Genomic DNA, 23,914 nt, shown 5'->3' on the forward strand with positions numbered 1-23,914 from the left:
GCCCCGTGCAGACACGTGCTGGAGCCTGAGCACAGGGTCAAGATGTGGCTACGGTACCGCGATGTTCCCGGCAGCGCAGAGTCGCTACCGGCGCTGATCACATCAGGGACCCTGCTAGAAGACATCTTTCAGGAGAAAGGGGAAACAAAGCCTTTGTGTCAAGGGTATACAGCCTGCTAATTTGGAAGGGAAATCTCTCGCCTACTTGCATAGGAAGGACGCCAAGAAAGGTGCTTTGCCTGGGCTAACCAGCACGGTGCTGTTGAAATGATTGGTGGTCTCGGGGCTGTCTTGAGCGGGTGTAAAGGGGCAGCAGCTGCATGTCCTGCGCTCGGCTGTTGTAAAATCATTCTCTGGCCTCTTCGCTTCCCCAAGCCTCCAAGCTCTGCCAGCCAGGCTGCAACAGCTTTGCTCCGTGTTGGCCAGGAGCTCTGAGCTCCCCAGGGGATGAGTGCAACTCTTGGTTGATCTAACTTACAGCTTAATCAGGAGGGTGTCTTGTTGTGCCCTTAGACCTTACACCCGCAGAGCTCAGGCTCATCAAATACAGGCTAATATTAAATGGGAGCTTTCCAGTGTAAGAAGCCAAAGTTGCTCCTCAAGCATGGTGAATGTTTCAAGTGCTGCAACCAGAGTTGTGGATAAACCAGGCAGAAAAAGCACTACTTACTGAATACAGGCCAATGCCAGTCAGAAGTTGCTTCCTGCTTTCTCATCCTGTAACTTTTTTCTCAATTTTTGCTCTTGCTCTTCATTTTTTCACTAGCCAGCCCAATTTAAGGTTGATTTAACTCTGCAGGAAACATTCCTTCTGGTTTCAGGCTGTTTTATTAGTCAGTGAACTCCTAGATGGGGTAAGGTTAAAGTGCGTTCCCCAGACAGCAATACTAAATAACAAGCCAACAGTCCAAGTGTGAGGACTCTCTCCAATTTAGGGAGGAAACCCTTGAGTTACCGAGCACCAGAAATTTCAGTAATCTCTTCTTTCCTCCCTACTGACCTGGTCTAAGGACTTGCAGCAAGATTGCAGCCGAGAGCACCTCAAGTCCTAGTTATTTGCAGAGAGAGCTGAGGCTTTCTTACAAAGGGGTGAGTACAAGCCGTGAGCTTGAGCAAACCTTCGATCTAGCTATATTTGTTTCAATGGAAATTACTCTTCTTTTATCTTCATGTAGCTAGAGACAGCAGTTGGGAAAAAGGCCATGTTTCTTTCTTTACTAGTATAAATGATAGGCACATTAAATACAGCAAACAAAAACACTGCAGTAAACAAAATCAGCATTTATTCCTCACTTATCTTTTTACAAGATTGCTTCATGTTTTTCACAAAAGAACACATACCAGAGATACATGAGTTAATCTACAAAACCAGATATGCAAGCCAAAGTGATATGGTACATGAAAATCCATGAGCTTCATAATTTAGTTCTCACATGCCTGTCACCTAAATTTAAGAGAAGTTGTTGTGGGGTACACAAACATTAGTCCTGCCACTCCAAAATGTGATCACTAACTCTACGGACTTAGCTAAACAACATATTTACAAAGCGTTATCTCTACCAGTCTTTATCTAAGATTTGAAACAGGTAGTTAGTTGTTCAGCTACTAAGCCTTCATGGAAGGTGAAACAGTCTAACGTCCCTAAACGGATTCATGCAGTGTTTAGTTTTATTCACACGAGACACAAGGAGAAGTATCTATCAGTGACGATAAAAGCAGTATGTGAAGATGCGGCATCCTCCTGGAAGGAGTTTAGAGCATCGGTGCTCATTCATTCATCACTGCTGTAGGTTTGACACTAAGCAAAACTTCAATCCTTATCACATATTAAGAGCCCACAAGCTAAGAATTGCCCTGCTCACTGGTGGGGCCAGGGGAAGGGGATGGGATGTTTTCAGGTCCCCATCAGCGGAGAAGAGCTGACAAACACCTGCTTTTCTCACAACTCCTGCTGGTGGGGGCCATTTTGCTGAAAGAGGCTGTCAGTAATTTGTAATGTCACCATTAAACTGAAGATGCTAGAACACCTTGACTCTTACTGCAGCAATTTAACCACTGCAGAAAAACTGTATCTTGACTGAGATTCCTTAACTGTTAAAAAATTAAGGTTCTTTTTATTTTTACTGGTCAGGACTGGTGCAAAGCAGATTTTTTTGGCAGGGACGGGTGGGGTATTAAACTGGGTTCTTGTGCTACTCACATCACAAAAGGTGGACCGAGCACTTCCCTTACTTAATTCTGTGGAGCTGCACTGTTATTCCTGGTTGGAATCAAGTTATAGCAGAATTTAGCTTAGAATTTAACTTTATTCAGCTTCTGACATTAGAAGGAATACAAAAAAACCCTAAGAAGTAGCTTCTGTTGTAATCTCCAGAGTGGATTATCACAGATCGCCAACTGCTTATGCTGTGAGGTTACTCAGGGGAGGGACTGGCTGCAGGTGCTCCAAACATGGACATGATAGTATGGACATCTTTCTGCAGTAAAGGTTTTTACCCATTTCATAGCTTCCAGGATATTCAACATGTAAAAAGAGTTGGAAAGCCACTAGTGTCCCACCTTGAGCCAAATAAATCTGTTTCTAATCCTGATGCTAATATTAGACTACTCTAGTACATCTTGGGCAAAACTCTCTGATTTTGTCTAGCTGAATCTCTCCGCTGCATCTACAGAAATGGGAATAACAGCATCCTAATTCTTATAAGCGCCAGGTGATAGCTGTCTTTCAGTGCCTGACAAGTAAAGTCGTGCTTTTCTGAGTACAGTTACATCTGAGACCCTGGGAAGATCTGTCAGTTACAGAGCGCCGTCAACTTCCAGAGACTTCCCGCAGATTGTCCCTGCAGAACAGCCCCCATGCTAACACTACTGCTAAAGCTGCCTTTCCGAACAGAAAGCCCTCTGCCTTTTTGCAGTGCAGCAGGGAGTCTGTATGCAAACCTGGGGGCCAAATCATCACCTAGTATAAATCACTATCTTCCCATGATATGGCCTTTAATTTTTACATGTCAGGAAGAATACTATGGTGTACACAGACCAAATACTGCATCTTGACACTTTATCCCTTCCACCACAACTGATGTTTCTATATCACTCTTGTAGTACCTGCAGCCATTTCTGACTCTCTGTGGGTATACAGCTAAATGGAGTAACAACAGCTAGTACAGACCCAAACCTGCTCTCAAGCACAGTAATTCACAGTTTCTAAATGCAATCGCTTAAACCAATACGCAACAAAAAAGATAATAAGCAAACTCACATAGATGCAGTTGACTTATTAGAACCTAGTCAACTTATTATTACCTAGTAGAAAATAAATAATGCTGTGTCGAACAATAATTTAATGTAGCAGTCTCTAGCTATTACTCATTACAGAACATATTTAAGAAAAACAGAACCAAAACCAAACTTGCACGCAAACACACACACAGAAAACAGCATGCTGCTCAAAGTGCAATGAGACAGAATTAGAAAGTCACTAAAAAGAAGCTGTGTCAAGTTATTATTTAACTAGAATTAACAACAGCCAGAAAAGACACAAACAAACATCTCCAGAGACATTTTTCTCAGGCACATCGCTATAGATGTGATAATTATACAGCAGTATAATTTTTTTACCTTCGATGATGATAACGAGCTTGGTAATGTGCCTCCCTTTTGACTTGGAGCTAGAGTCTATGGGGCAATAACAAGAAGTACGCTTGGGATTTTTTCCTCCTCCACTGGACACCTGCAGGCCCACGCTTGTGCTTAACCCCCAGGCACCACCTGAGACTCGTTCAGTCCAACCTCCTCCGACTGTCCCCACCTCAACCTCATCCCCCAGTACAGCAGCTGTTCCAAGGATGAAACAGTAGAGCAATTTACAGATAAGACTCAGGAGTGTGACCATCATTATCCATGTTAGTAAGAATGAAAGTTAAATCCCTTAAGTATATTAGCACACTGCCCTGTTGCACAAGCAAGGGGCTAGAGAAGTGTCCCCTCATGCCTTCTGAAAGGGCCTAGTCTCCCAAAGCGTGTGAAATATGTCAAGCTCTTCCACCCTCCCTAGTAAGTCACGTGTGCTTATTTCTGACAAAGTGCTGTACAGATGAACTCTGTGGATGTGCATAACAGAGGCCACGTTCTCCTACGGCTCCGGGAGGATTTGTGGCTAACTCAGCGCAATGCACTCTAACACAGGGCTGATCTTTATGGCTCTAAGCTCTTAATTACTACTCAGACATATATATCCACAAATGAGAAATCCTCTTAATTCAACTGAGCAACAAAGCAGATAAGACTGTAGTCACACTGTTATTTTAGTATAGTTAATAAGATTCAAAATTACATGCAGTTTATTCATACCCATGTAAAATCTACCACAGGAAAAACAAACCCCCCAACCCAATCCTACAATACTGGCACTAAAGTGCATAATGAGATCTTGCATAACAAGATTCATTATGCACTTGGTCTGCTGCATTTTAGTCTGATCATTGAGTTGTTTACTGTACAGAAAGCTACAATATCTTGAAGGCAGTCAGAACAGGAGTGGGAACTCCAGCCCTAACAGAAAGGTAGCTTTTCTATTTATTTTGCACAGGCAAACACAAACAGTGACTAAAAATAAGCAGCCCACTTTCTATCTAAAAGGCATATGCTTGTTTTCTTGCTTTGAGACTGCTTAGTCTTTTCCCAAAGAAACTTCCATTTCTGCTCATTAAAGTTGACTTTAGTTAAGACCCTTTTATTTCAATATGAATGCTATCCAGAAAGTAAAAAGGTATGAAAAACAATTCATTGGGTGGTGATGAATAATACTGTTTTGTCTTTATGTTGATCCCCTTTAAAAAAAGACATAATTTAAATATAAATACATATGAAATGTATAGATAAATATATAGAGATAGCTATGTTAATATGTAGTTTGATCAGAACTGGATTAATAAAAGAAAATCTAAAGGCACCACAATGTCAGTATCATTGAATAAAATACTCACTATACTTTGCATTTATGTAGTTCTGAAACCAAGCAGTCAGAAAGCCATATACAGCAGGGAATAAGTCTCATTATTTTAACCTCACAGCTTAGGCAACTAAGACCCAGATTCACTTAATGATGAGCAAACAATCTCAGGTAAAGAATTCCACTGTTTTGACTCCCAGTTTTTTATCTAGTTAAGAATCAGAAAGGCTTGGGAGCAAGATAAGAAAAGAAAGCTTCAGAAAAACAGGATTTTCATTTGGGCCTGTACCCAGAGGTTATAATGAGCAAAGGACTGGCTCTCCTCTTTGCCAATGGTCTTAATCAGTCCTATTAGCACTAAACAAATTAGCTCGTGTAAAATCACCCTCTGTCAAAGTAACTCTGAATTGTACTTGTATATTGGAGAGCAGAGTCTGCATGGGTACAAGTGAATAGTGCCTTGTTTTCCTTCTTGTTTAATTAATTCAAGTGTATTTAAAGTGAACAGTAATTCACCAGGCTAAAAAATCCTAAAATATATCCTATCACGGTTGCAGCAAATTCACCTACATGCAAGGAAAGCCTAATTTCTCACTTCCACTGGTGTTACATTAACATGGCTTTAACTTTGGTTGAGCTAATCCTTAGCTCATTTTAGTGTGATAGGAAAAACAAACTTCAAATCTTCTACGTAAGGCAGCTTTAAATTGGCTGCAATTTTTTTTTTTAAATTATTTGACTCCGGTGTCAAATCAACCTTGGCTACAGATATAACACAGTGATAGACTGCCTTCTGGGCTGAGATGAGAAACAGTCAATTTAACCTGATAATTTGAACCTTAAGGAGCCTTCGATAAGTAAATGAGGATGTAAGACAAGATAGAGAAAAGTTCGTTACGAATCCAAGCTAATGGAGCACTCCCAGACATGGAGAACATGGTGCTCCAGAAGAAACACCTTCCTGGAACCTGGAGAACTACTTTCCTTCTTTCAACAGCTGAATAGAGAAGCAGCAGCTCAGCAATGCTGGGACTTGTCCTGCAGCTAAAGTGCTGTTGGTCCATTTAGTAGAAGTCTCGGTCACGGCAGGGGGGTAAAGCACCAAGACTGCTGATATGTTCAAATCTCCTAGCAGCAGTAACCACACAGCAGCTTTTCTGCAAAATAAACAAAACAAAAATGCAGTTAATTCAGCAGTATACTTTTTTATTTGGTTAAGTGTTCTAGGACAACCACATGGTGGTTTCTTTGTGCATAAGGAAAAGAAAGCAGCGCTGAAGCTTCTTGCTTACAAAGGGTTCTTATTTGTGAGATGTTTTATACAATATTAAAAAGACAAGGCCTCTTTGTTAAGTAGAGGAATGGTCCTGGAGGTCTCTCTTGAAATGCAGCTACTCTGCTTTTTTGCCTCTCTCGTCGTACAGATCATAGCATGAAAAGGCATGCTGCAAACCTCTCCATTTATTTGTGTTACCACTGCAAGCATTTATAATGCCAGGTCTAAATCAACTGGCACTTGAGTGTATTATTTTGGGTTAAATGTGGTAACCATACTACTTGCCTGATAAAAATAGCTAAAGGGATTCTTTAAAAACAAAGCATTGCTATGGCTTTAGATCCACTCATTAAGTAAACTCAAATAAACTCCAAAAAGAAAAACACACGCAGAGGAAATAACACTGCAAAAGCCAAAACCAGGTTTTCCTGCAGGTTAGATCATGGGTAAGTTACTATGTTGCAAAGCTATAAAAAGTTTATTTAAAAATAATTTTGACTGCTGTTGGACAGTCAATTTATCTCAAAGTTGATTTTGGTTGTAATAGAAAATTGTGTAATACAGTGCTCCCTGCATTAGAGAGGGAGAGTTTTCACCATTTGGTTGCTGTGCAGTTAGTGGCTTGAAATGGGAAATACAGATAAACACACTAGTCCTGTAACAGGTCAGGAAAAACCTGTTGAGAAAACTACTATGAAGCAACACGCAGGTGAGTGGACCAAAGCTTCATGTAACCTGTCCCAGCACCAGTGAAGTGGGAATGAATGCTGAGGATCACAAAGAGGTATTCATTCCCACTGGATTCCCACTACAGAAGTCGATGTTCAGACATTACCATATCAGGAAGTTACGTGGCTTCAGAGAGCAAGTAGGATATAATAATGGTACCTTAGCCCTCACTGACCTCCAGTGTACCACAGAAAGGCAGCTTCAAGTCCCCAAGATAGCTCATTTAAACATCATTAACTTCTGTGTTACTACACTACACTGTATAAAATCTGTTCTAATTTTACTCAGTCAAAACAGAACAAAAATTTCAACCTCTCACAATACTCTCTTTTTCACATGTTTCTGGACAAAACCTGTTGCAAACAAAGACCAGTACATCACTTGCCCTACCAAGCAGATGATGCATGATGGCAGCATTAAAAACTTGCTTGTGGTGAAAAGTGGACTACTTTTATTTGGCATCCTGGTTGTTACTCGTGACGCACAACTAAAAGGAAGTGGTTTTACAGTGTGTGTGTTCTCAGCCTCATTCACATCTTGACTTTCCACTGAGTTTTGCCCAGAGATGCCCCCAGAATCTTTGAGTCGTTCCCATGGTCCTTCAACAGAGGCACCAACTTCTGTGGTAGTTGGTAAAAGGGACTGTGGGAATTGGTGTACTGGTTTATGGAGATACTGTACTGCCTGAGGTAGCCTGATTTCAAAGTGGCTGAGTGAGTATGCTTTGGTCAAAGACCAGAGACAGAACATGAGAGCAGACTTGAGTCTCCCTGATCCCCGGGGAAGGCAACCAAGCCAGCCTGAGAACCACTAATGAAGTGTTTGTTAATGAAAGGGCAAAGACAGGGAGCCAGAAAAAAAGGACACAGAGAGATGCTCTGTCAAAATTGTTTGGGTTGCTACAGGCTAAAAGGGCAGAGAAGTGCCCTGTCCACAAAAGTGTGGAGCAGGTTCTTTCAGGGGACACCTCACTTTCATTTCACTACAGTTAGTGGAGCTGCCCTGAGGGTCTGCCTTTGCTAAAAAGTAATTACTTTTCATATTTCTACCCTTTTTAAACCATACTCCTAACCACAGCATGAAAACCTGAAAGCTTTCAACACTGAAAAATTATTGGGTGAAATCCTGCCCCATGAGAGCCAGTGGGAGCATAACTATTCCCTCTAAAATGGCCAGGGTTTGCAGCACATATGGCTCCATATATATGATTTTTTTTTTCACATTGCTGTGACATGGTATAAGTGATAGGGCCAGTTTACATTTTGAATGCTTTCCAAACAACAGCAGGGATTGTGGTGGTGAATACAGTTTGGACTGTGCACTTTGGACTATGCAAGGTTTTCGGCTGCCCACTGATCCCTTCCGCAGGGGCTACAGTATTTATGTCTGAAGGAACACTTGGGACCCAAAACAAACCTTCTTTTTGGCAGCTCTTTCAGAGAGGTTACTGAGCCGGCTGTGCTTGGGACGCATCTTTAGCCTTCTTCTAGGGGAAAAGAAAAACAAAAAAAGAAAGAAAGATGACATTATTGGAGCATTAATTGAAGAACAATCACATCTTACCTCTAGTTAAGGTAATGGCAGAACACCGCAACATCAGCATGTTTAGTGAAGCTATCTTTGTAAAGCACAAGAAGTATGAACAAAAAATACCGGGGGAGAAGCTACAAAGGACAACATGGGTTGTAAGGTTTCTATTAGGGTAGGGTTTCCCCAGAAGAAAATTGGTGATAGGAAGCAGCACAGCAGGTAAGCAGCCCGTGTTCTTGTAGCATTTGAAAAGACAGCCTGTTCTCCAGGCTGCAGAATCAGAGCCTCACCAGAGCCCAACTAAAGGAGTCAAATTGTAGGAGTCAAATTGTATCCTATGAAACCCTCTAAAGGGATACTTACCTCTGACAAACTCTCTTATTTTTACTATGTATGCACACTTATAAATCTTCTAATAATCTCATGGGCATTGCTGTTCTGTGAGATTATCACGAAAACTAAACTTCAATGAAAATTATAATAATTTATTTGATTGTTATTATTTCCCATTTTGTACTATTTCTTGTTATCCGTATATGTGTAACAGGAACATCTCGCAAGGACAGAGCTGTCAGGACACTACTCAGTCCATCCTGCCCAGAACCCACACCATCTCATCAGCAGAGCTACTACTGCTTTCTTATCATCATAATCTTTGCTCTTGTTTTACAAAGATTATTTTATTAATTAATAATATGGTCTCTTAATTCTTAATGATGGCTGTAGTTCAAAAGGCACCTTGACATATACATCCTAGGCAATACAGGTCATTTTATTTAACATAGATGTGCCTTGCCTGCAAAGGAGGAAGTGAATATTGCACTTCAAATGCTGTAAAAATTCTGAAACCTGCTTAAAATTACCCCCTCATGAACCACTGAACCACAGAGTGGACTCACTTAAATTCAGCCAACAGCAAGCTCATCAACAGTGTGAATTTCCCAAACTCACTGACTATTTAACAGAGGAATATTCAAAACAATTTAAAATCTTGTTGATCCTCCAACTCAGCCCAGTGGAATTGTTTGTGTGAACAAACAACTGCTTCTTTTGTGTTGGCCACTAAGCTGGCTACCCTCAAAGGGCAAGAAGATGCTTAAGTACAAAGATGTGCACTGGCTGAGGTTCCAGGCTCTGTTGGGAAAGGTATCCCTTGGGAATAGGTAGGATGAGATCTAACAGCACTCATAGCAGACTTCAGGAGAGCCTGAAAGAGTTTTCAAAGCAGGAAGCAGAACCTCCCCAGCTGGAAAACTCTTTTCATACGGTAATTCAGTGTTCATTTTATAAATAGTCTCATTTTGCTAAGAAATGGATCCACTCCGCACCACACAGCAACTGCATGACCATGTATTTCTCACCAGACATGCAAGAACTGATGAGCAAGTGTGAGCATGCAAATTATAACAGCTAAATAAAAGCAAAGGGACACACATGGGTCACAGCGGCAGGAAATACAGCAGCAAGGAGGACTCAAAAACAGGTAAGAAAAATGTCAAAGCAAACAGTGATGTGGCAACACAAGAAGGCAACAGCAGATCTACAATGCATAAGGATATTTAAATTTAGGGACCTGGAGTCTGCAGTGGAGCTTGTGGTCTGATAACCATGGGTGTTTTAAGGCAGCAGTGGCACTTATTCTCCAGCTAAAGGAAAACCAGAATGCTATTAAGTGTTTTTCCTAGAATCTTACAATTCGACAATTATCTCCTACAGGTCATGTGTTCTGTCATCATGCAATGCTGTCATTTCAGGACACTACGCCAGATGGCAGCTAATCCATAAAGTTAAGTTCGGCTTCACAGCGAAAATACATTCAGGTAACTTCAGATCATTTTATGGACATAATGAACAACACCAATAAAGTGGCATAATACTCTACGTGGACATAAAACACTTTGATAAGTCATGACAGTTCTGCAATGGAGCAGTACAAGTGACACAACTGTGACATAATGGCATGGAACATACATTTCAAAGATGCAGGGATTATATACCATTTTTCCTTGATGAGAAGCTTTGAGATGAAATCTTTGGCCTGATCAGAAACACCTCGAAATTCCTCATCTTCAAAATCCCAGCTACAGGACAGGATATTGTTGAGGGTCTCATTGTCATCATCACCCAAAAAAGGAGACAATCCACTGAGGCTAAAGTGAAAAAAAAAAATGTTCAACCCTCCTGCCTTTTCCTCTTCCTGTATACAATCTCCAATGTGCCACTTATGATTGTTCTGTTACTCCTGAACTAATTTGCAACATGTTATTGCCTAAGAAAGTCTCCAGACCATTCCCATTCTTTCTTCTATTTACGTTTAAATAATCACGCTTCTTCCCTAACAAACCAAACATTACTGTCTTTCATGGTAGGTCATATTTTCTAGACCTCTGACCACTCTTGCATATACCAACTGGGAACTTACCAAGCAGTCTACATTATTCTGGAAGTGTGATGCTCAAACGCTCATGAGAAATGTGCAATGAAACAAAGAAGAAAAGTTCATGGTGATTGGAAAAGGGGAGAGATTACTGAATAAGGAATTTGGAAAGAAGCCTACATTTTCTATTTTGGGTACAGATTTTGTCAACCTTCCAGTATAACAACAAATTTGGATGACTGACACAGTTCAACCTAGAAACAGCTTACAAAGCAAGACACTGAATCCTACTTACAGCATATAAGCAATGACTCCTACACTCCACATATCTGTAGGAAAGGAGACAAACTCATAATTCACAACTTCAGGAGCAAGAAATTCTGGAGTCCCAAAATTAACTCGAAGTTTTTCCCTGGGTTTATATCTAGGAAATGGGAACATTAACAGAGAACATAAATTATAGCTCTAATTGAAGTTGTATCATAAGTTGTTTAGCACTTAGAGGGATTTCAGAAGCATAAAGGAAATTCAGTAGGAAAACAAGGACAGACAGAGGTACAAAGTAAAAATAAATATACCCATATATAGAATGAAAAATGTTTGCAAGCTTTGTATCATACTTCAGGGCAAAACCTAACTGCTATACAAAGGAAGACACTCAGATTTCAAGGACTCCTCAGAGCACCTGTTATCATCCTTTTGGGACTTCTCCATATCATAGGTATGGAATTTTTAACTAGTAAAGCCTTCACTGAGGTTACGGTACCTAATTAAACTAGAAAGTGATATAGCATGGGATATATTGTAACAGCTCTTAATGGTCTCTTACACTCTCTTTTGAACAATTTCATAATATTGGAGACAAGAGACCAGACAAGATGTACCACTGGTTTTGTTCATTTTAGCTATTCCAATCTACTAATCTGCACACTCAGTCAGAATCAGCCCTCTTTCAACCTTCTAAGTGAAAAAAGGCTTCAGAACAAATATTTTTTACTCAGCTCCAAACATTCCTTATTAAAAGATATCCCTGGTTAAAAGAGCCACATTAAATTTGTCCGAAGAACGGTAGGACACCATTATGTATCTGTCATTGTAGAGATGTAATATTTTCATCGTTTCCTAATTCATTTATGATTAGCAAGAACACGTGCACGTACCTTCTTGCCAATCCAAAATCAATAATTTTTATTTGATTTGCTGCTCGGTTCACACACAGGATATTCTCAGGCTGCCAAGAGAAACCGAAAAACACTTTAATGAGAAGCCAGTATGAAAAACTGGGCTTTTGGTAAACTGTAGGGAGAAAAACACTAAAAACACTAAAAACACAGCACTCATCTCAAAAGCACCTTTTGCTTTCCTCCCTGTTCAGATTTCCCTGCATGGGTACCCCGCCTTGCTATCACACCGCAGTTGGGGTCATGTGTTCTGTGCCTTGCAACTGCTTTTTCTTCTCCTTGGCTTTGACATAAGGCAGCAGTAAAGAACTCATTAGGGGGAGGGGGACAGAGAATGCAGACTTCCAAAGAAGGGTTTCAGGATGCTAGCACTGTAATTTTACAGACCTTAATAAACTGACTCTGATTTAAAAAAAAAAAAACAAAACCAAACTAATTTGTTGGGCTTTGAAGTTTTTATCTTACAGCATTAAGTTTCTGAGTTCATGAATGTTCTGGCAGTAACTGTCTGATTGAACACTGATATATTAAGCTAGTCACATCAACTTTATGCTTTTCTCAAATATTTTAGCAAAAGGTAGGATTCATGGGTTAAATCCCTCTGCATTTTCATAGGACCAACTGCTGTTCTTCACTTCCCTGGCAGGAATCCATTAACTTCCTAGAATTACTCCAAATTCATACAGAAGGGACTGAGAACAGAATTTGGCCAATTGTATTTGAAATGTAAATACCTAAAATACAGTCTCGTATTCACTGCCAGCAGTTTTACAGCTACTCCGTCTTGTTGCTCATTGAGTCCTCTTTGAAACAAAACAGCCTTCAACACTTAAAACATTAGTTAACCTTTGTCACCATTACTAATTCATTTTACATGTAGGACTTTTAAACACCATAGGACTTTTAAACACCATATGTCCATAGTTTCTGAGGACCTGGATAATTATAGTCAGGATGATTTTCTTTCTATTTCAAGCTTTCTCCCCAAACTCATTTTTACTGACAGCAATCTATGAACAAGCAAAACAGAAGGGAGAAGACATAGCTGGCAAGCACGTGAAAAGAGGTCTCTGGGAAGAATTTCTTGGATTGTATGTGTATCTTTTTGTCAGCAGTTTGACCTCATATTAAAACTGTGCCATCTCCAAGAACATAACTAATATGTCCCAAAGAACCGTGCGAACTTCTGTTTGACAGGTTTCTGGGTAACTGGATGTTAATAAAGAAAGAGAAAAGTGAGTCTGGTCCTTGATTAGCAACGGAAGCAGGTCCCAACAAGCATCTGCTCATTTGCTTAACCACTGCAATAATATATACACTAACAACATTAAAGATGTACTATATTAACTCAGTTATTACAAGCCAAAAACAGCAGCCATAATAAAAATCTCACCAAAGAGAAAACAGACTTGTGCACTTTTTGTTTCTTTTTGCTTTGTTGCAAAGCTCAGGGATCACTAGGAAGCTTTATAACCAGTCATAAAACTAAAGACATCATCCCATTTTATTCCTGCACTAAACAGAGGTAAGAAACAAGTCTATTATTTGATAAAAACTTGGGTTAAGGGAGAAAGAGCCAGCTCAGATGTACAGTCTAATGAAAAATACCTTTACAACAAATGTTTTCTAAGGGGTGACAGTTAACCATTAGCAGTCAACAAGCGTAATAATGTGCAATTTGTGGATTTGTTTTTAAAAAGAAGTGAGGAGACTTTTTGTGTATATATTTGAATAGTTCAGATAACTAAGCAAGTACGTGGCAGAGAATCTGCCACCCTTCTCTGGGCTTTCAGCTGCTCTAGCAGTTATTGCCTAACCCAACAGAGACATACTGTATTTGCTACATCAGCCACTGACTATTTTTATTTCTTTCATTTTAGCAAGTACATTTTAACGTATTTTCCCTTAAGCTGGCTATATATTGATGCCTTTTCATGATTACAACAGTCTAATGTAGTCCTCAGAAAGACGCACAGGGTTTCCACTGATCGTGAATGACCCTTGAATTTAGTTCCACTTACTCATGCCTTGGTTTCTGCATGGTAAAAAATGGGGATAATTGCTACCCCATGGCTGATGTGTAATGCAGAGATCTTGTGCAGTTGAATTAAATAATATTTGCACAATATCTTGAAATCCAAATATCAAAATTGAAAATAGCAAGGTATTTGTAGTCAGCTGCTGGCTTTCTGTAAAATCAGTCTGTGGAAAATTCAAGCGCTATGAGGCTTGATGACATATAACCACAATTCTCATCTAATTTACTTACTCCTGTAGTAATTTAACTGAGCTCAATGTGGTTGAAGTAAATATACTTTGGCCTAAGGAAAGCAGAGTAAGGCCCTTTGTTGTTTCTGCCATGGGAATCTGCTAAGCTGTATGGCCTACCATTAAGAACAAGAATTTCCACAGCTGTCATTGCACAAAACATACATCTCAATTCTCTACCTTGAGATCCAGATGAAGAATGTACATTTGGTGCATGTACTGAATTCCCTCGCAGATCTGTTTTATGAACAAGATAGTATCCATCTCTGTCAAATTGCAGTTTTCATCAATAATTCGGTCAAATAACTCTCCTCCTTCCACACTGATGAGAGAAAGACAACGAAGTGGTGACCAAGTCCAAATCCAATCCCATGCAGTTAAGTAATACAGAATTTATGCTACAGACTATTTTAATCATTCACAGTCAAGTTCAGTAAGGTGGGTCTACAATATGAGCTTGTATGCTGATCTGAACTTTCCAAGAACTGGGTTCTGATGCATACTGGCCTGAACTTCTTCAAGGTCTGAGAGTCCAGTCTCCCATCCATTTATAAGTATGAACGTCTTGAAATTTGAATATTGAACTTTATACTGTCTTGAGTCATTATTTTGTACCAGTGAAATTAATGAAGTCACATGGAAAACCAAGACAACATGCTGGAGACTCTGCGGTCTCCTCCCTCAGAGTTTAAGAGGGACATGATCCAAAATTTCAATCTGAAACTATCTAAAGTCAAAAAAATTTACTTCGGAATTTCTCATCACATTTCAGAATGTCTCCAGCTTACCCATTCATAGCTACACGGATATTTACCTTTTGTGATATGCTAATCATGTAGACCAAATTCAGAGGACTATCTGAGAATGTCCAGAATAGCCAAACTCACCTAACTTTGAACCTTCTGCTATGCCTTTCAATGTTTTAGTTATGCCCTTTTTGGCTTCCTTAAGACAACATCTGTTTAACTTGACTTTAAGCTATTTTGTGCCTAATTAGCCTGATAACCCAGCATAAAAAACAGATTTATCCATTCAGGCACCCAGTATAAGGATTAGGCACAACACCTACAGCTGGCTCCTCTTCGGTGTAAGATGTTTTCTCGTTTGCCTCACAGAACTGCAGATATTCTGAGAGGTTTGTTTCTTAGCTGACACAAATTAAAATTTGAAATTAAAATGAAGATATATAACACAGCTCTATCTTCAAACGGAGCAGTGGCTTTACAGCACCAGGAATGTGGCACATCACTGGAAAAAATGCATAAATGGCTGCACGGGAAAACTTTTCTCTTAAATTCTTAAATTTTTTTTGTTCCTGAGAACATCTTCCATATGTTCTTTCCACCTGTAAGAAGCTCTATTTCTAATTTCAGGAGAAAGTAGGAAGGTAATGGACAATTCTAGCAAAAGTGGTAAAGACAGAAAGGGAAAGAAAAGAACACACTTACTATTCCATGACTAATACAATATCATTTTTTGATTCAAAGGCATCATATAGCTGGATGAGGTTCACGTGATTCAGCTGGTTCATGACATTGATTTCATTCTTTACTTCATCCTGCAAAGAGTCATGAGTATTGTTACAGAAGCCCTTTCTCTAAGAAAGCTACATGAAACAGGACATAGTTTGAACCAGACATCTACATTATCTTCATGTTTTCACTTGTGGCAACCAAACACAGAGTTTTCCTTTGATTGCTCCTGCAGTGGTAGATGTCAAGGCTATAGGAGTTACTAGACTGAACTCAGAGCTGAGTAGGGGACTGCTTCAGTAATAAGCTATTTGGGGGGAAAAGGGAGAGCCCACGTGGACAAGTGGTGGGTTCACAGGGATGTAAAGAAAAGAGAGAAGCAGAACAGGACTTGTTTCAACCAGCTGTGGGTATACAAAATCAAGCTGTGTAAGAAAAGTCCAGGACAGTCCTCAAAACTTCCCTTTGCAGTCAGGGGAGAGAGACTGGTACCTCCATTCAGCCCAACTATTTTAGACGTGCAGTTTAGGATGGGCTGCATCATTCTCTGGCGGTCCCAATCTCTCTCCATTGACTATAAGGGGATTCTTGGTGATCAGCTTGGCCACAGCTATACCTTAGCAACCCCAGTTAGCTGAGACAAATCCCACCCTTGAATGCCATTAATGACACCACTGTCACACACAGGATGCTATGCATGTCCTTCCCGTGAAAGCAAGCCCCAGATGGCTGAGGTTTGCAAAACAGACCAGACTAATTCTTCTCATCTGTATTTGTGTTGCTGCCAGGAGCCCACATCATGCTTGTTATCAGCATCCCTCACAGTTTCATCAAGTCATTGCAGCAAAGGCTACAGTGTGCTTGGGAAGGAATACAATATGTCACAGGGCTGACAAATATTTTTACCATTAAAGAAAACACTAATAGAATTAACAGCAGAAAGCAAAAAAGGAAAGCCAAAGAAACACAAAGAGCTGAAAAGAAAGTTGGAAAAATTAAGGTTTGAAAAAAAAAAAAAGAGAAAACCCAAAAAGAGGACTTTGGGACTTTGATGAGTTACTAGAAGTTCTGGAGGAGAAGGGAAATAGAACTAGAGCCAATGGTAATCCAGCAGGTCCTATGAGTGTGATGGCTTGTGAGCCACTTGGCCATGGTCTGTTGTGTAGCTGAAGAACAGCGTGGGATCCGTTGGGGAGCAAAAGACTAATATCATACTCTACCAACCTTCTGTTTAGGACCTTTCGCTTTTATAATTTTGGCTGCTAGCTTGAGACCTGTTGCTTTCTCTTCACATTTGTGCACTTGACCAAATCGCCCTCTAGGGGAAAAAAGAGAAAAAAAAATCATCCAGTGGTACTGGTGTTGGCCCTGAATGTAAACTGGGTTATAAACAACAGAAATTATCCTCTCTCTAATGGGTTCCATTTCAATTGCTCTATTGCTGCTATTTTGTTGTGTAGATTAGGCTTGCTACTACTCATTTAGGCACACCAAAATCACACACTGTTCTAGCTGATATTATCCCACTTGTATGATTCACTATACTCGCCTCATAACATGCAAGGACTAATCCCGGGGAAGTCGACATACTGTAAGGATAATATCTCACTTATGTGCACAGTCTGCCCCTCTCCATCTCATCATTCTCCTCCAAGGGAGAGTTGTGATTTCATGATAAAACAAAGCCTTACCCAAGACCATGCTGCCATCAAAAATGACAATATCACTCTCTCCTAAACAGTGTCAGCATGAGAGATCAAGTAACTACATGGCCTGTCAGATTAGCCTGATGATCTATCTGAAAACATGCATGTGTTTTCAGGGATGGGACCCACTGTGAGAAAAAAGGCTACAACATGTCTCTTATGTCCTGCTGGCTGCAATGTGAGTTAAAGTATTACAGCATCCTAGGAGGCCTGTCATAAAGCCTGAGGGCAGCTGGCTGACCTAGAACAACACCAAATACAATTCAAGTCTGCCAGTGCCAAACCTTAAGCCAAAATTCACTCACACAGTCCAGTCAGCCTCCTGTTTTCATCCCTCTCTAAAGCACTGTTAGAGCTTAGACTTTCATGACTTCAGCTCTAGTGAGGCATGTTACTTCCATTCACCTCCTGGGGTGCTTGGCTGTAAGTTTGTGCCTTGTTTTCCATGTTGATTGGGTTCACCTGACTTACCCTCCCAGGATTTCATTCTTGCTGACATTATAATAACTGCTGATCCCCACCCTTTTGGCTGAGACAATCCGGTGATCAAATGGTGCTGGTGGAGTAGGACTATCATCTACAAAAGACAAAACAGACACACAGCATATGAGTGGTCACATGCAGTGTTTGTCTATCACATATTTTAGTCCCTTTTTTCCCCAGATAAGCTCATTTAAGAACTGAATACACCTTCTATAAGTTTTATAGATAGGTCTTTCCCTGTTATTTAAGAAGGGTTTTATTCCAGGAGCTCTGGCTCAGGAAACAGGGTGTTGTTGGGGAGTACGCTACTAAGACAAGGACTCCTTTATTAAGTCAGCATCCTCTGCACAACAGTAGCAAGAGGCAAAGTGAAGACCGCTAGACTAAACCAATGTAGCTTCATGCCCACAAAGGGCCTCAGCAATTTGTTTGGAACTAATTCAGCTTTTTCTGTGATTTTTTTTTTCCTTGGGGACTGTAATAGGTGAGTATGTACTGTAACTCTTTCCAGTGGGGTAGGAAGAGAGACTGAGCTCTCCTCTAGGCCCAGCTAAAAGAGGCTATTTCCCAGCTTTTGCTGTTCATAGTGAAGAATCTCCTCCTCTATTGATTGACACAACTTGTCATTCTCCACAGTGAGAGAATTTTTAAAGATCACATTTGGAGCTTGTGCACATGAGGGAGCCTGGCAGGCAGCACCTGGGATTTCCAGTATGGCTCAGGACCCGGTGTGGTAGCACACATGGTAACTGTCACGTGCTGCTCTGAAGAATTTCTGTCCTTAAAAAAAGACAGCAGATAAAAGGTAAAGAGCGGCACAGAGAAGGGATGGGTTCCCAACATAACACTGCAGCGGCTGTGGAGTTTCGGCACAAATGCAGGTCTCTGCTATTATTGTCCGGACCTCCACATGCTGGACCATTCTGCCGTCCTGATGTCAAAATCCCTGCTGGAGACCAGCCCTGCATGCCCAATTTCTCTTTGGATTTTTTGCAGGGTGTTGCGACTTCCATTTCATACCCACGTTGTTTTTCATGTGATTGATATACCCGAAAGTGACCTTTGGCTGACCAAGGTGACAAATACTTCTTCAACTGGTTGGGAGGGCTAGAGCCCCAGCGTTTCAACATGAGCTCTCTGGTTTGGAATGCCAGCTCCCTTTTGTGTAAGGCTTGTTGAGCAATTTTAAAACCGTTCATTACTCCAGTGAAAATGATTAAAAACACAAACAAAAAAAACCCATGACAGCATGTAGCTGGCAGGAACACTTTGGTCATTAATGTAGCAGTAGATTGTCCTTATTCACAGTGAATGTCCATTTTTCCGGGACACCAGCTGTGTACCTAGATTTTTTTTTTTGACAGTGTTAATAACTTACATGGTCAGGAAGTTAGTTCATGGTCAAGGAATTGTGAAAAGCTGGGGCTTCTGGAAGTTTGCCACCTACTTGGGATTCTGCAGAGTTTGAATTGCACGTCCTTAAGTATGGGCCTTTGCGTGTTACCGAGACCCACAGAATGCCAAGAAAACCTCTACCCTAAAGGCAGAATTTGACTCTAACAACACAAACTCCAAGGGCCTCAGCATGTAAGTGACAGAAGAAAATGTCTTTCTGAAAGCTCAGCTCCCAAATGTTACCAAACAAGGAACTGTTCTTTTAAAGAGGCCAGAGTGCCTCTTTAAAGCTATGTCTAAGTTTTAGCCTTCAAGATTTTCCCAGTGACAGACCCTCTATTTTTCTTTTCCTGCAGACCAGAGGGGATTTCTCCCTATTCAAGAACGACCTCCCATTACAGATCAAAGATGCTCCAAGACAGACACTCTAACCTTAATGTCATCCCTAACAACCTGCCAGAGCTCAGGACAGGTTATATAATTTAAAGTTTTAGTATACTATCTCCTGTTTCCTGCTACAAGTGCCTAGCACAAATATTTAATAATTGTTTCCCTTTCCCACTCTCCCCCCATTCCCAAAGCAAAGAAATTCATTCTGAGTCCTATGCATGCACACACACACACATATATCTTCAAATCCTTCAGGCCATCCTCTCATGTGCCATCATTTCATATACAGCGATAGGCACTGAAATTCTCAAGCTGGAGGTCTAATATTAGAAATCTCTGCTTCACCCCAGTAAGCACTGCTTCAGAGTTCAGTGCCTGAGCGCCATTTATCTGACTGTTCAAAAGCATCAGTCAGGCTTCCACACAAACATCTGTATTTCTGTCTTTTATAGACTGCAGTTGTTCTCACTTTAGATTGGAATGGTACGAATATGAGCAAGCTGGTTTTGCAGACTACATCCAGAGCATTGCAGATTCTGTGTTAACACCTGTTCTCAGCACTTCCACAGGTCAACCTGTTTTGCCACACATGATATAATTTCTCCCACCACTCTATACTTAGGAGTTTCAGCTCTGTTGTTAAAACAAGAGGGAAAATGGCAGAAGCAAATCAGTTGCAATTAATTTCTGCCAGAACAGAAGCCTCTAAGATGGAAGCAAACAGATTCGTGTTATTTCCCATCAGTTTAGGATCTGGCCCATGAACAACTGCTTCCCATCAGAGCTACCATGCACACCTTTTCCCCCTGCTAATTACAATCATGAAATAATTCTCTTTTACGGATGTCTCTTTCTGGTCATCACTGTAATACCAGTGGAATCAAATGCTTTGCCTCTAGGAATACTTCCTGTAAGAGCTTTTTTTAGTTTTACATATGCCATCAGCACTTTCTGCATCTAGCCTGCTCTTTTTGTTGTCATCTTTGATTAGGCCTTCATCATTCACGGGATGCTTACTGCTACCATTACGCTAAAATTGGCTCCGTGACTGAACTATAATTTCCTGTACCTTTTTCGCAGCCTTTACACCTGAAAGACAAAACATGGCTTTAGAGCAGGGTACACTTAAAGCAGAGCAAATTTAGAAACATAGGTGAAAAATGCCTACACATATATTGCATTCAAATAACATTAGGTTATTTTGCTTCATGGTGTAAAATAAACTGTTTTAATATTCACTTTGAGAAATAAAAATGACCCCTAAGTTAATCATGACAGCAAAACGCTTCTCCATTACTGAAATCCTCACCTGAGTTCTTCTAAATTTAACATTTGGCTATCAAGCTCACCTTTAAAGCAATGGGAAAGCATTGGGATTTCACTCTGTTCGTATAGGTTCCTGAGAGCTTAAACTGGTTTATCCCTATGTATCAATGCAGCAAAGAAAGAATTACAGTAAACAAATTTATCATTTAATTGCCTGGTTTCACAGTTTTATGTTATCACTTAAGTTACTACATTTTGCAGTAATATAATTCCCAATTGGTACATGGCCTAATCTAAACTTACTTTGTTCGTAGGTTATATGTTGCTGTAGTATATAAACATAACAACAGGAGAATTCTCCTCAGAGTTGAGGAACAGCCTAACATAATTGCCATGTTCTTAACCTACTTCCCAAGCAAACAACCAAAGCACACTGCTAGTACCATGTATGGCAGACTGTTTGCCTGTCTTTTTTAAGGGTATAATTTTAGCTTAGAGCTCAGATCAGAGAGATAAACTCATTTTACACCTTTCTATTGGGCTGGATTTTCACCAATATTTTTATTAACCAGCCACTTTGACCTGAAACTTGAACTACACATTTTTCTAAAGCATGGGTCTCTTAAGAATGTGCAGCCTGCGCCTCAGGCCTTACCTTCCCTCTGGTGCCTCTTCATCATGGCTTTGTCCTGCCTCATCTTCATTTTGGGAAGGAGCTGGTGGTTCCTCAACTTCTTTTTCACTCTTATCAGCATTTCCCTCCCCTTCATTCTCCCCCTCCTCTTGTCTTTCATCTCTAGACACCTGATGTTCCTCCTTCCTCTCCCCATCTCCTGGGGATGCGCTCTCTATCTCCTGCCCAGTTATCCTTTGACAAGCATCATCAACAGGATCTTCTTCTTGCTGCTTTTCTGTAGTGAAGGATTTCTGAACAGAGCTTCTCCTGTATTTGTAATAGCTTTCGAAAGCCAAACTTTCTCCTTTCTCCTCTGGCCCTTCAGTATGAAACTTGGGAGGATCCATTTGAAGCAGAACAGAGCTTTCCCTCTCGGCATTTTCCCTGTTGAGCTTATCAACTACTTCTTCCTGAGAGCAGGACTGGCTCTTCTGGATGGCCCCCTCTGTAAGTAAACAGATTACCAAGGAATCTGTCAGTAATTCTCTGATAGTCAGTAACAATATTAAAGTAGGGTTTTGCACTTAGCATAACTTCTGTTGCATTTTGAACTAGGCACTTGCTTTCCTCTCCCACTTTCAAGGTCAGTGTAAATGTCTCCTAAGCAAGAGCAGACTACTTCTTTAAAACAGGGATATCATGGGTCACAAACTCTTCCCTTCATTCACAGCACTGGAAAACGTTTTTCTCACTCGAATTTATTGTCAGCCAAGTCAAAGTTAATAAACTTCTCATGCAAAGCACGTTTTTGAGCAGTTTGTCACCATTTGCACAGGCATGTGAAAAGCGGGTTGATGTTGCTTGGAAAATTTTCACTCCTGCTGATGAGCACACACGTAACCCAACCAACTTCACTGGAGCTGCTCAGGAGAGTAATGGCTATTTCTGTGCAGTTGTACCCTTAGGAACTAGAAACTGATCAGAAAAAAAATATTCCAACCTGTTGAATCTGGTGGCTTCTTCTCTTTTGTTCCCGTCTCATTCAAATGTGACTTTTCTTTGATGACCTGTGGGGAAGGCAATTGATGTATTAGTGTATACAGTGTTCATGTTGTATTGTTCCTCATGAAATTGCAGCCTGATTTTTTTGGTTAAATCCAAGTACTCTGTGTACTAACTCATGCTTTTCCTATAAATGATGGTCCTTATTTCAATCACTACCAAGCTGATCAGATTGGTACCCGTATAAAGCAGGAGAAATTATCTCAGTTGTAATCAACATCAGCGTTGGCATCAAAACAGCCCAGAAGAGATCAGGATTGAGCCTCAGGGACTAAAAGAAAAAAACACCCAGAAATGAGCTGTTGCCCTGCACTAGCTTTTGCAGTTAAAAACTAGGTTAGTTAAACCAAAGCTAGGAATATTTAATATTCTAGTAAAATGTTCAGTAACGGTCTTACTGACAGATTTCAAAAAGTTTTTTGCTGTTAATCAACATCTGGTAACAGCATTTTTAATGATCCAATAATTTATTACAGGCTGACCGAAACAGTTACCAGGAATTGGAGCGTATTAACCATAATGTCAGCTTTGTAGCTTTCTCTTATCCACATTTTACAATGTTACAGTGACATCTAGAGGTGCTTTATACCAGGCCAGCTCCTCATAAAACCTCTGCTATTACTGTTACCTTTATGGCTATTCACTCATATTCCTATGCCGTTTGCTCAGTGTGTTTTTTCATCGGCCACTCCTAGACTTGTAAGAGGACGGTGGCCACAGTAAACTATGGTGTGTGCTGTTGCTCAGTGCTCCTTTTCCACTTGTCTTCTTCCTCTCACAGTACTATGAAACTGGCACTATCATTATTAGTAATAGATCCACAGGGTGTGAAAAATGCAGATATCTCCAAATATTTTCCAGAGAGACTACTTTCGGTCTTTGAGCTACCAGCTGAAGCAGAGTAATACATATTTCAACAAAATATACAGGGCCAGGCACTTAATTTTGAGTGTCTTAATCATGCAAGCAGACCCACTGCTTATTCTTATTGTACTCTGGGCATGAATCAGTCCCATTACTAAACATTTGTTCTGGTAAGCCCTCTGCATTTTTTATGCTTTTTTTTTTTTAATTTCATCAGGCTATATAGAAAATAGGCATGAAATTAAAGCAATATGTATCCACTATAAATACTGAGTTCAAGGGAAAGGAAACTCCATGAGAAGAAAAAAGAGTTGAGAAAAACTGGATGAAACTGCATGAAAGGATTTC

General features: G+C 40.4%; 1 protein-coding gene across 1 annotated transcript in view; it reads right to left on the bottom strand.

The window, feature by feature from the left end:
* Positions 1-8,372: 8,372 nt before the first annotated feature.
* The window catches only part of LOC104077649 (myosin light chain kinase 2, skeletal/cardiac muscle-like), a gene marked incomplete at its 3' end in the record, with an annotated part of 25,349 nt that continues 9,807 nt past the window's right edge, over positions 8,373-23,914 (bottom strand). The window contains exons 2-13 of the mRNA XM_009578949.1: positions 22,641-22,707; positions 21,680-22,145; positions 20,828-20,847; positions 17,962-18,067; positions 17,009-17,102; positions 15,761-15,870; positions 14,493-14,634; positions 12,024-12,094; positions 11,159-11,287; positions 10,484-10,636; positions 10,031-10,132; positions 8,373-8,442 (exon numbers count right to left, since the gene is read on the bottom strand). Of these exons, the coding sequence (XP_009577244.1) occupies positions 8,373-8,442; positions 10,031-10,132; positions 10,484-10,636; positions 11,159-11,287; positions 12,024-12,094; positions 14,493-14,634; positions 15,761-15,870; positions 17,009-17,102; positions 17,962-18,067; positions 20,828-20,847; positions 21,680-22,145; positions 22,641-22,707 (1,530 nt within the window). The remainder of the gene's footprint in view (positions 8,443-10,030; positions 10,133-10,483; positions 10,637-11,158; positions 11,288-12,023; positions 12,095-14,492; positions 14,635-15,760; positions 15,871-17,008; positions 17,103-17,961; positions 18,068-20,827; positions 20,848-21,679; positions 22,146-22,640; positions 22,708-23,914) is intronic.

Source organism: Fulmarus glacialis, unplaced genomic scaffold (assembly GCF_000690835.1).
Source record: "Fulmarus glacialis isolate BGI_N327 unplaced genomic scaffold, ASM69083v1 scaffold30605, whole genome shotgun sequence".
Classification (NCBI taxonomy): Eukaryota; Metazoa; Chordata; class Aves; order Procellariiformes; family Procellariidae; genus Fulmarus; species Fulmarus glacialis.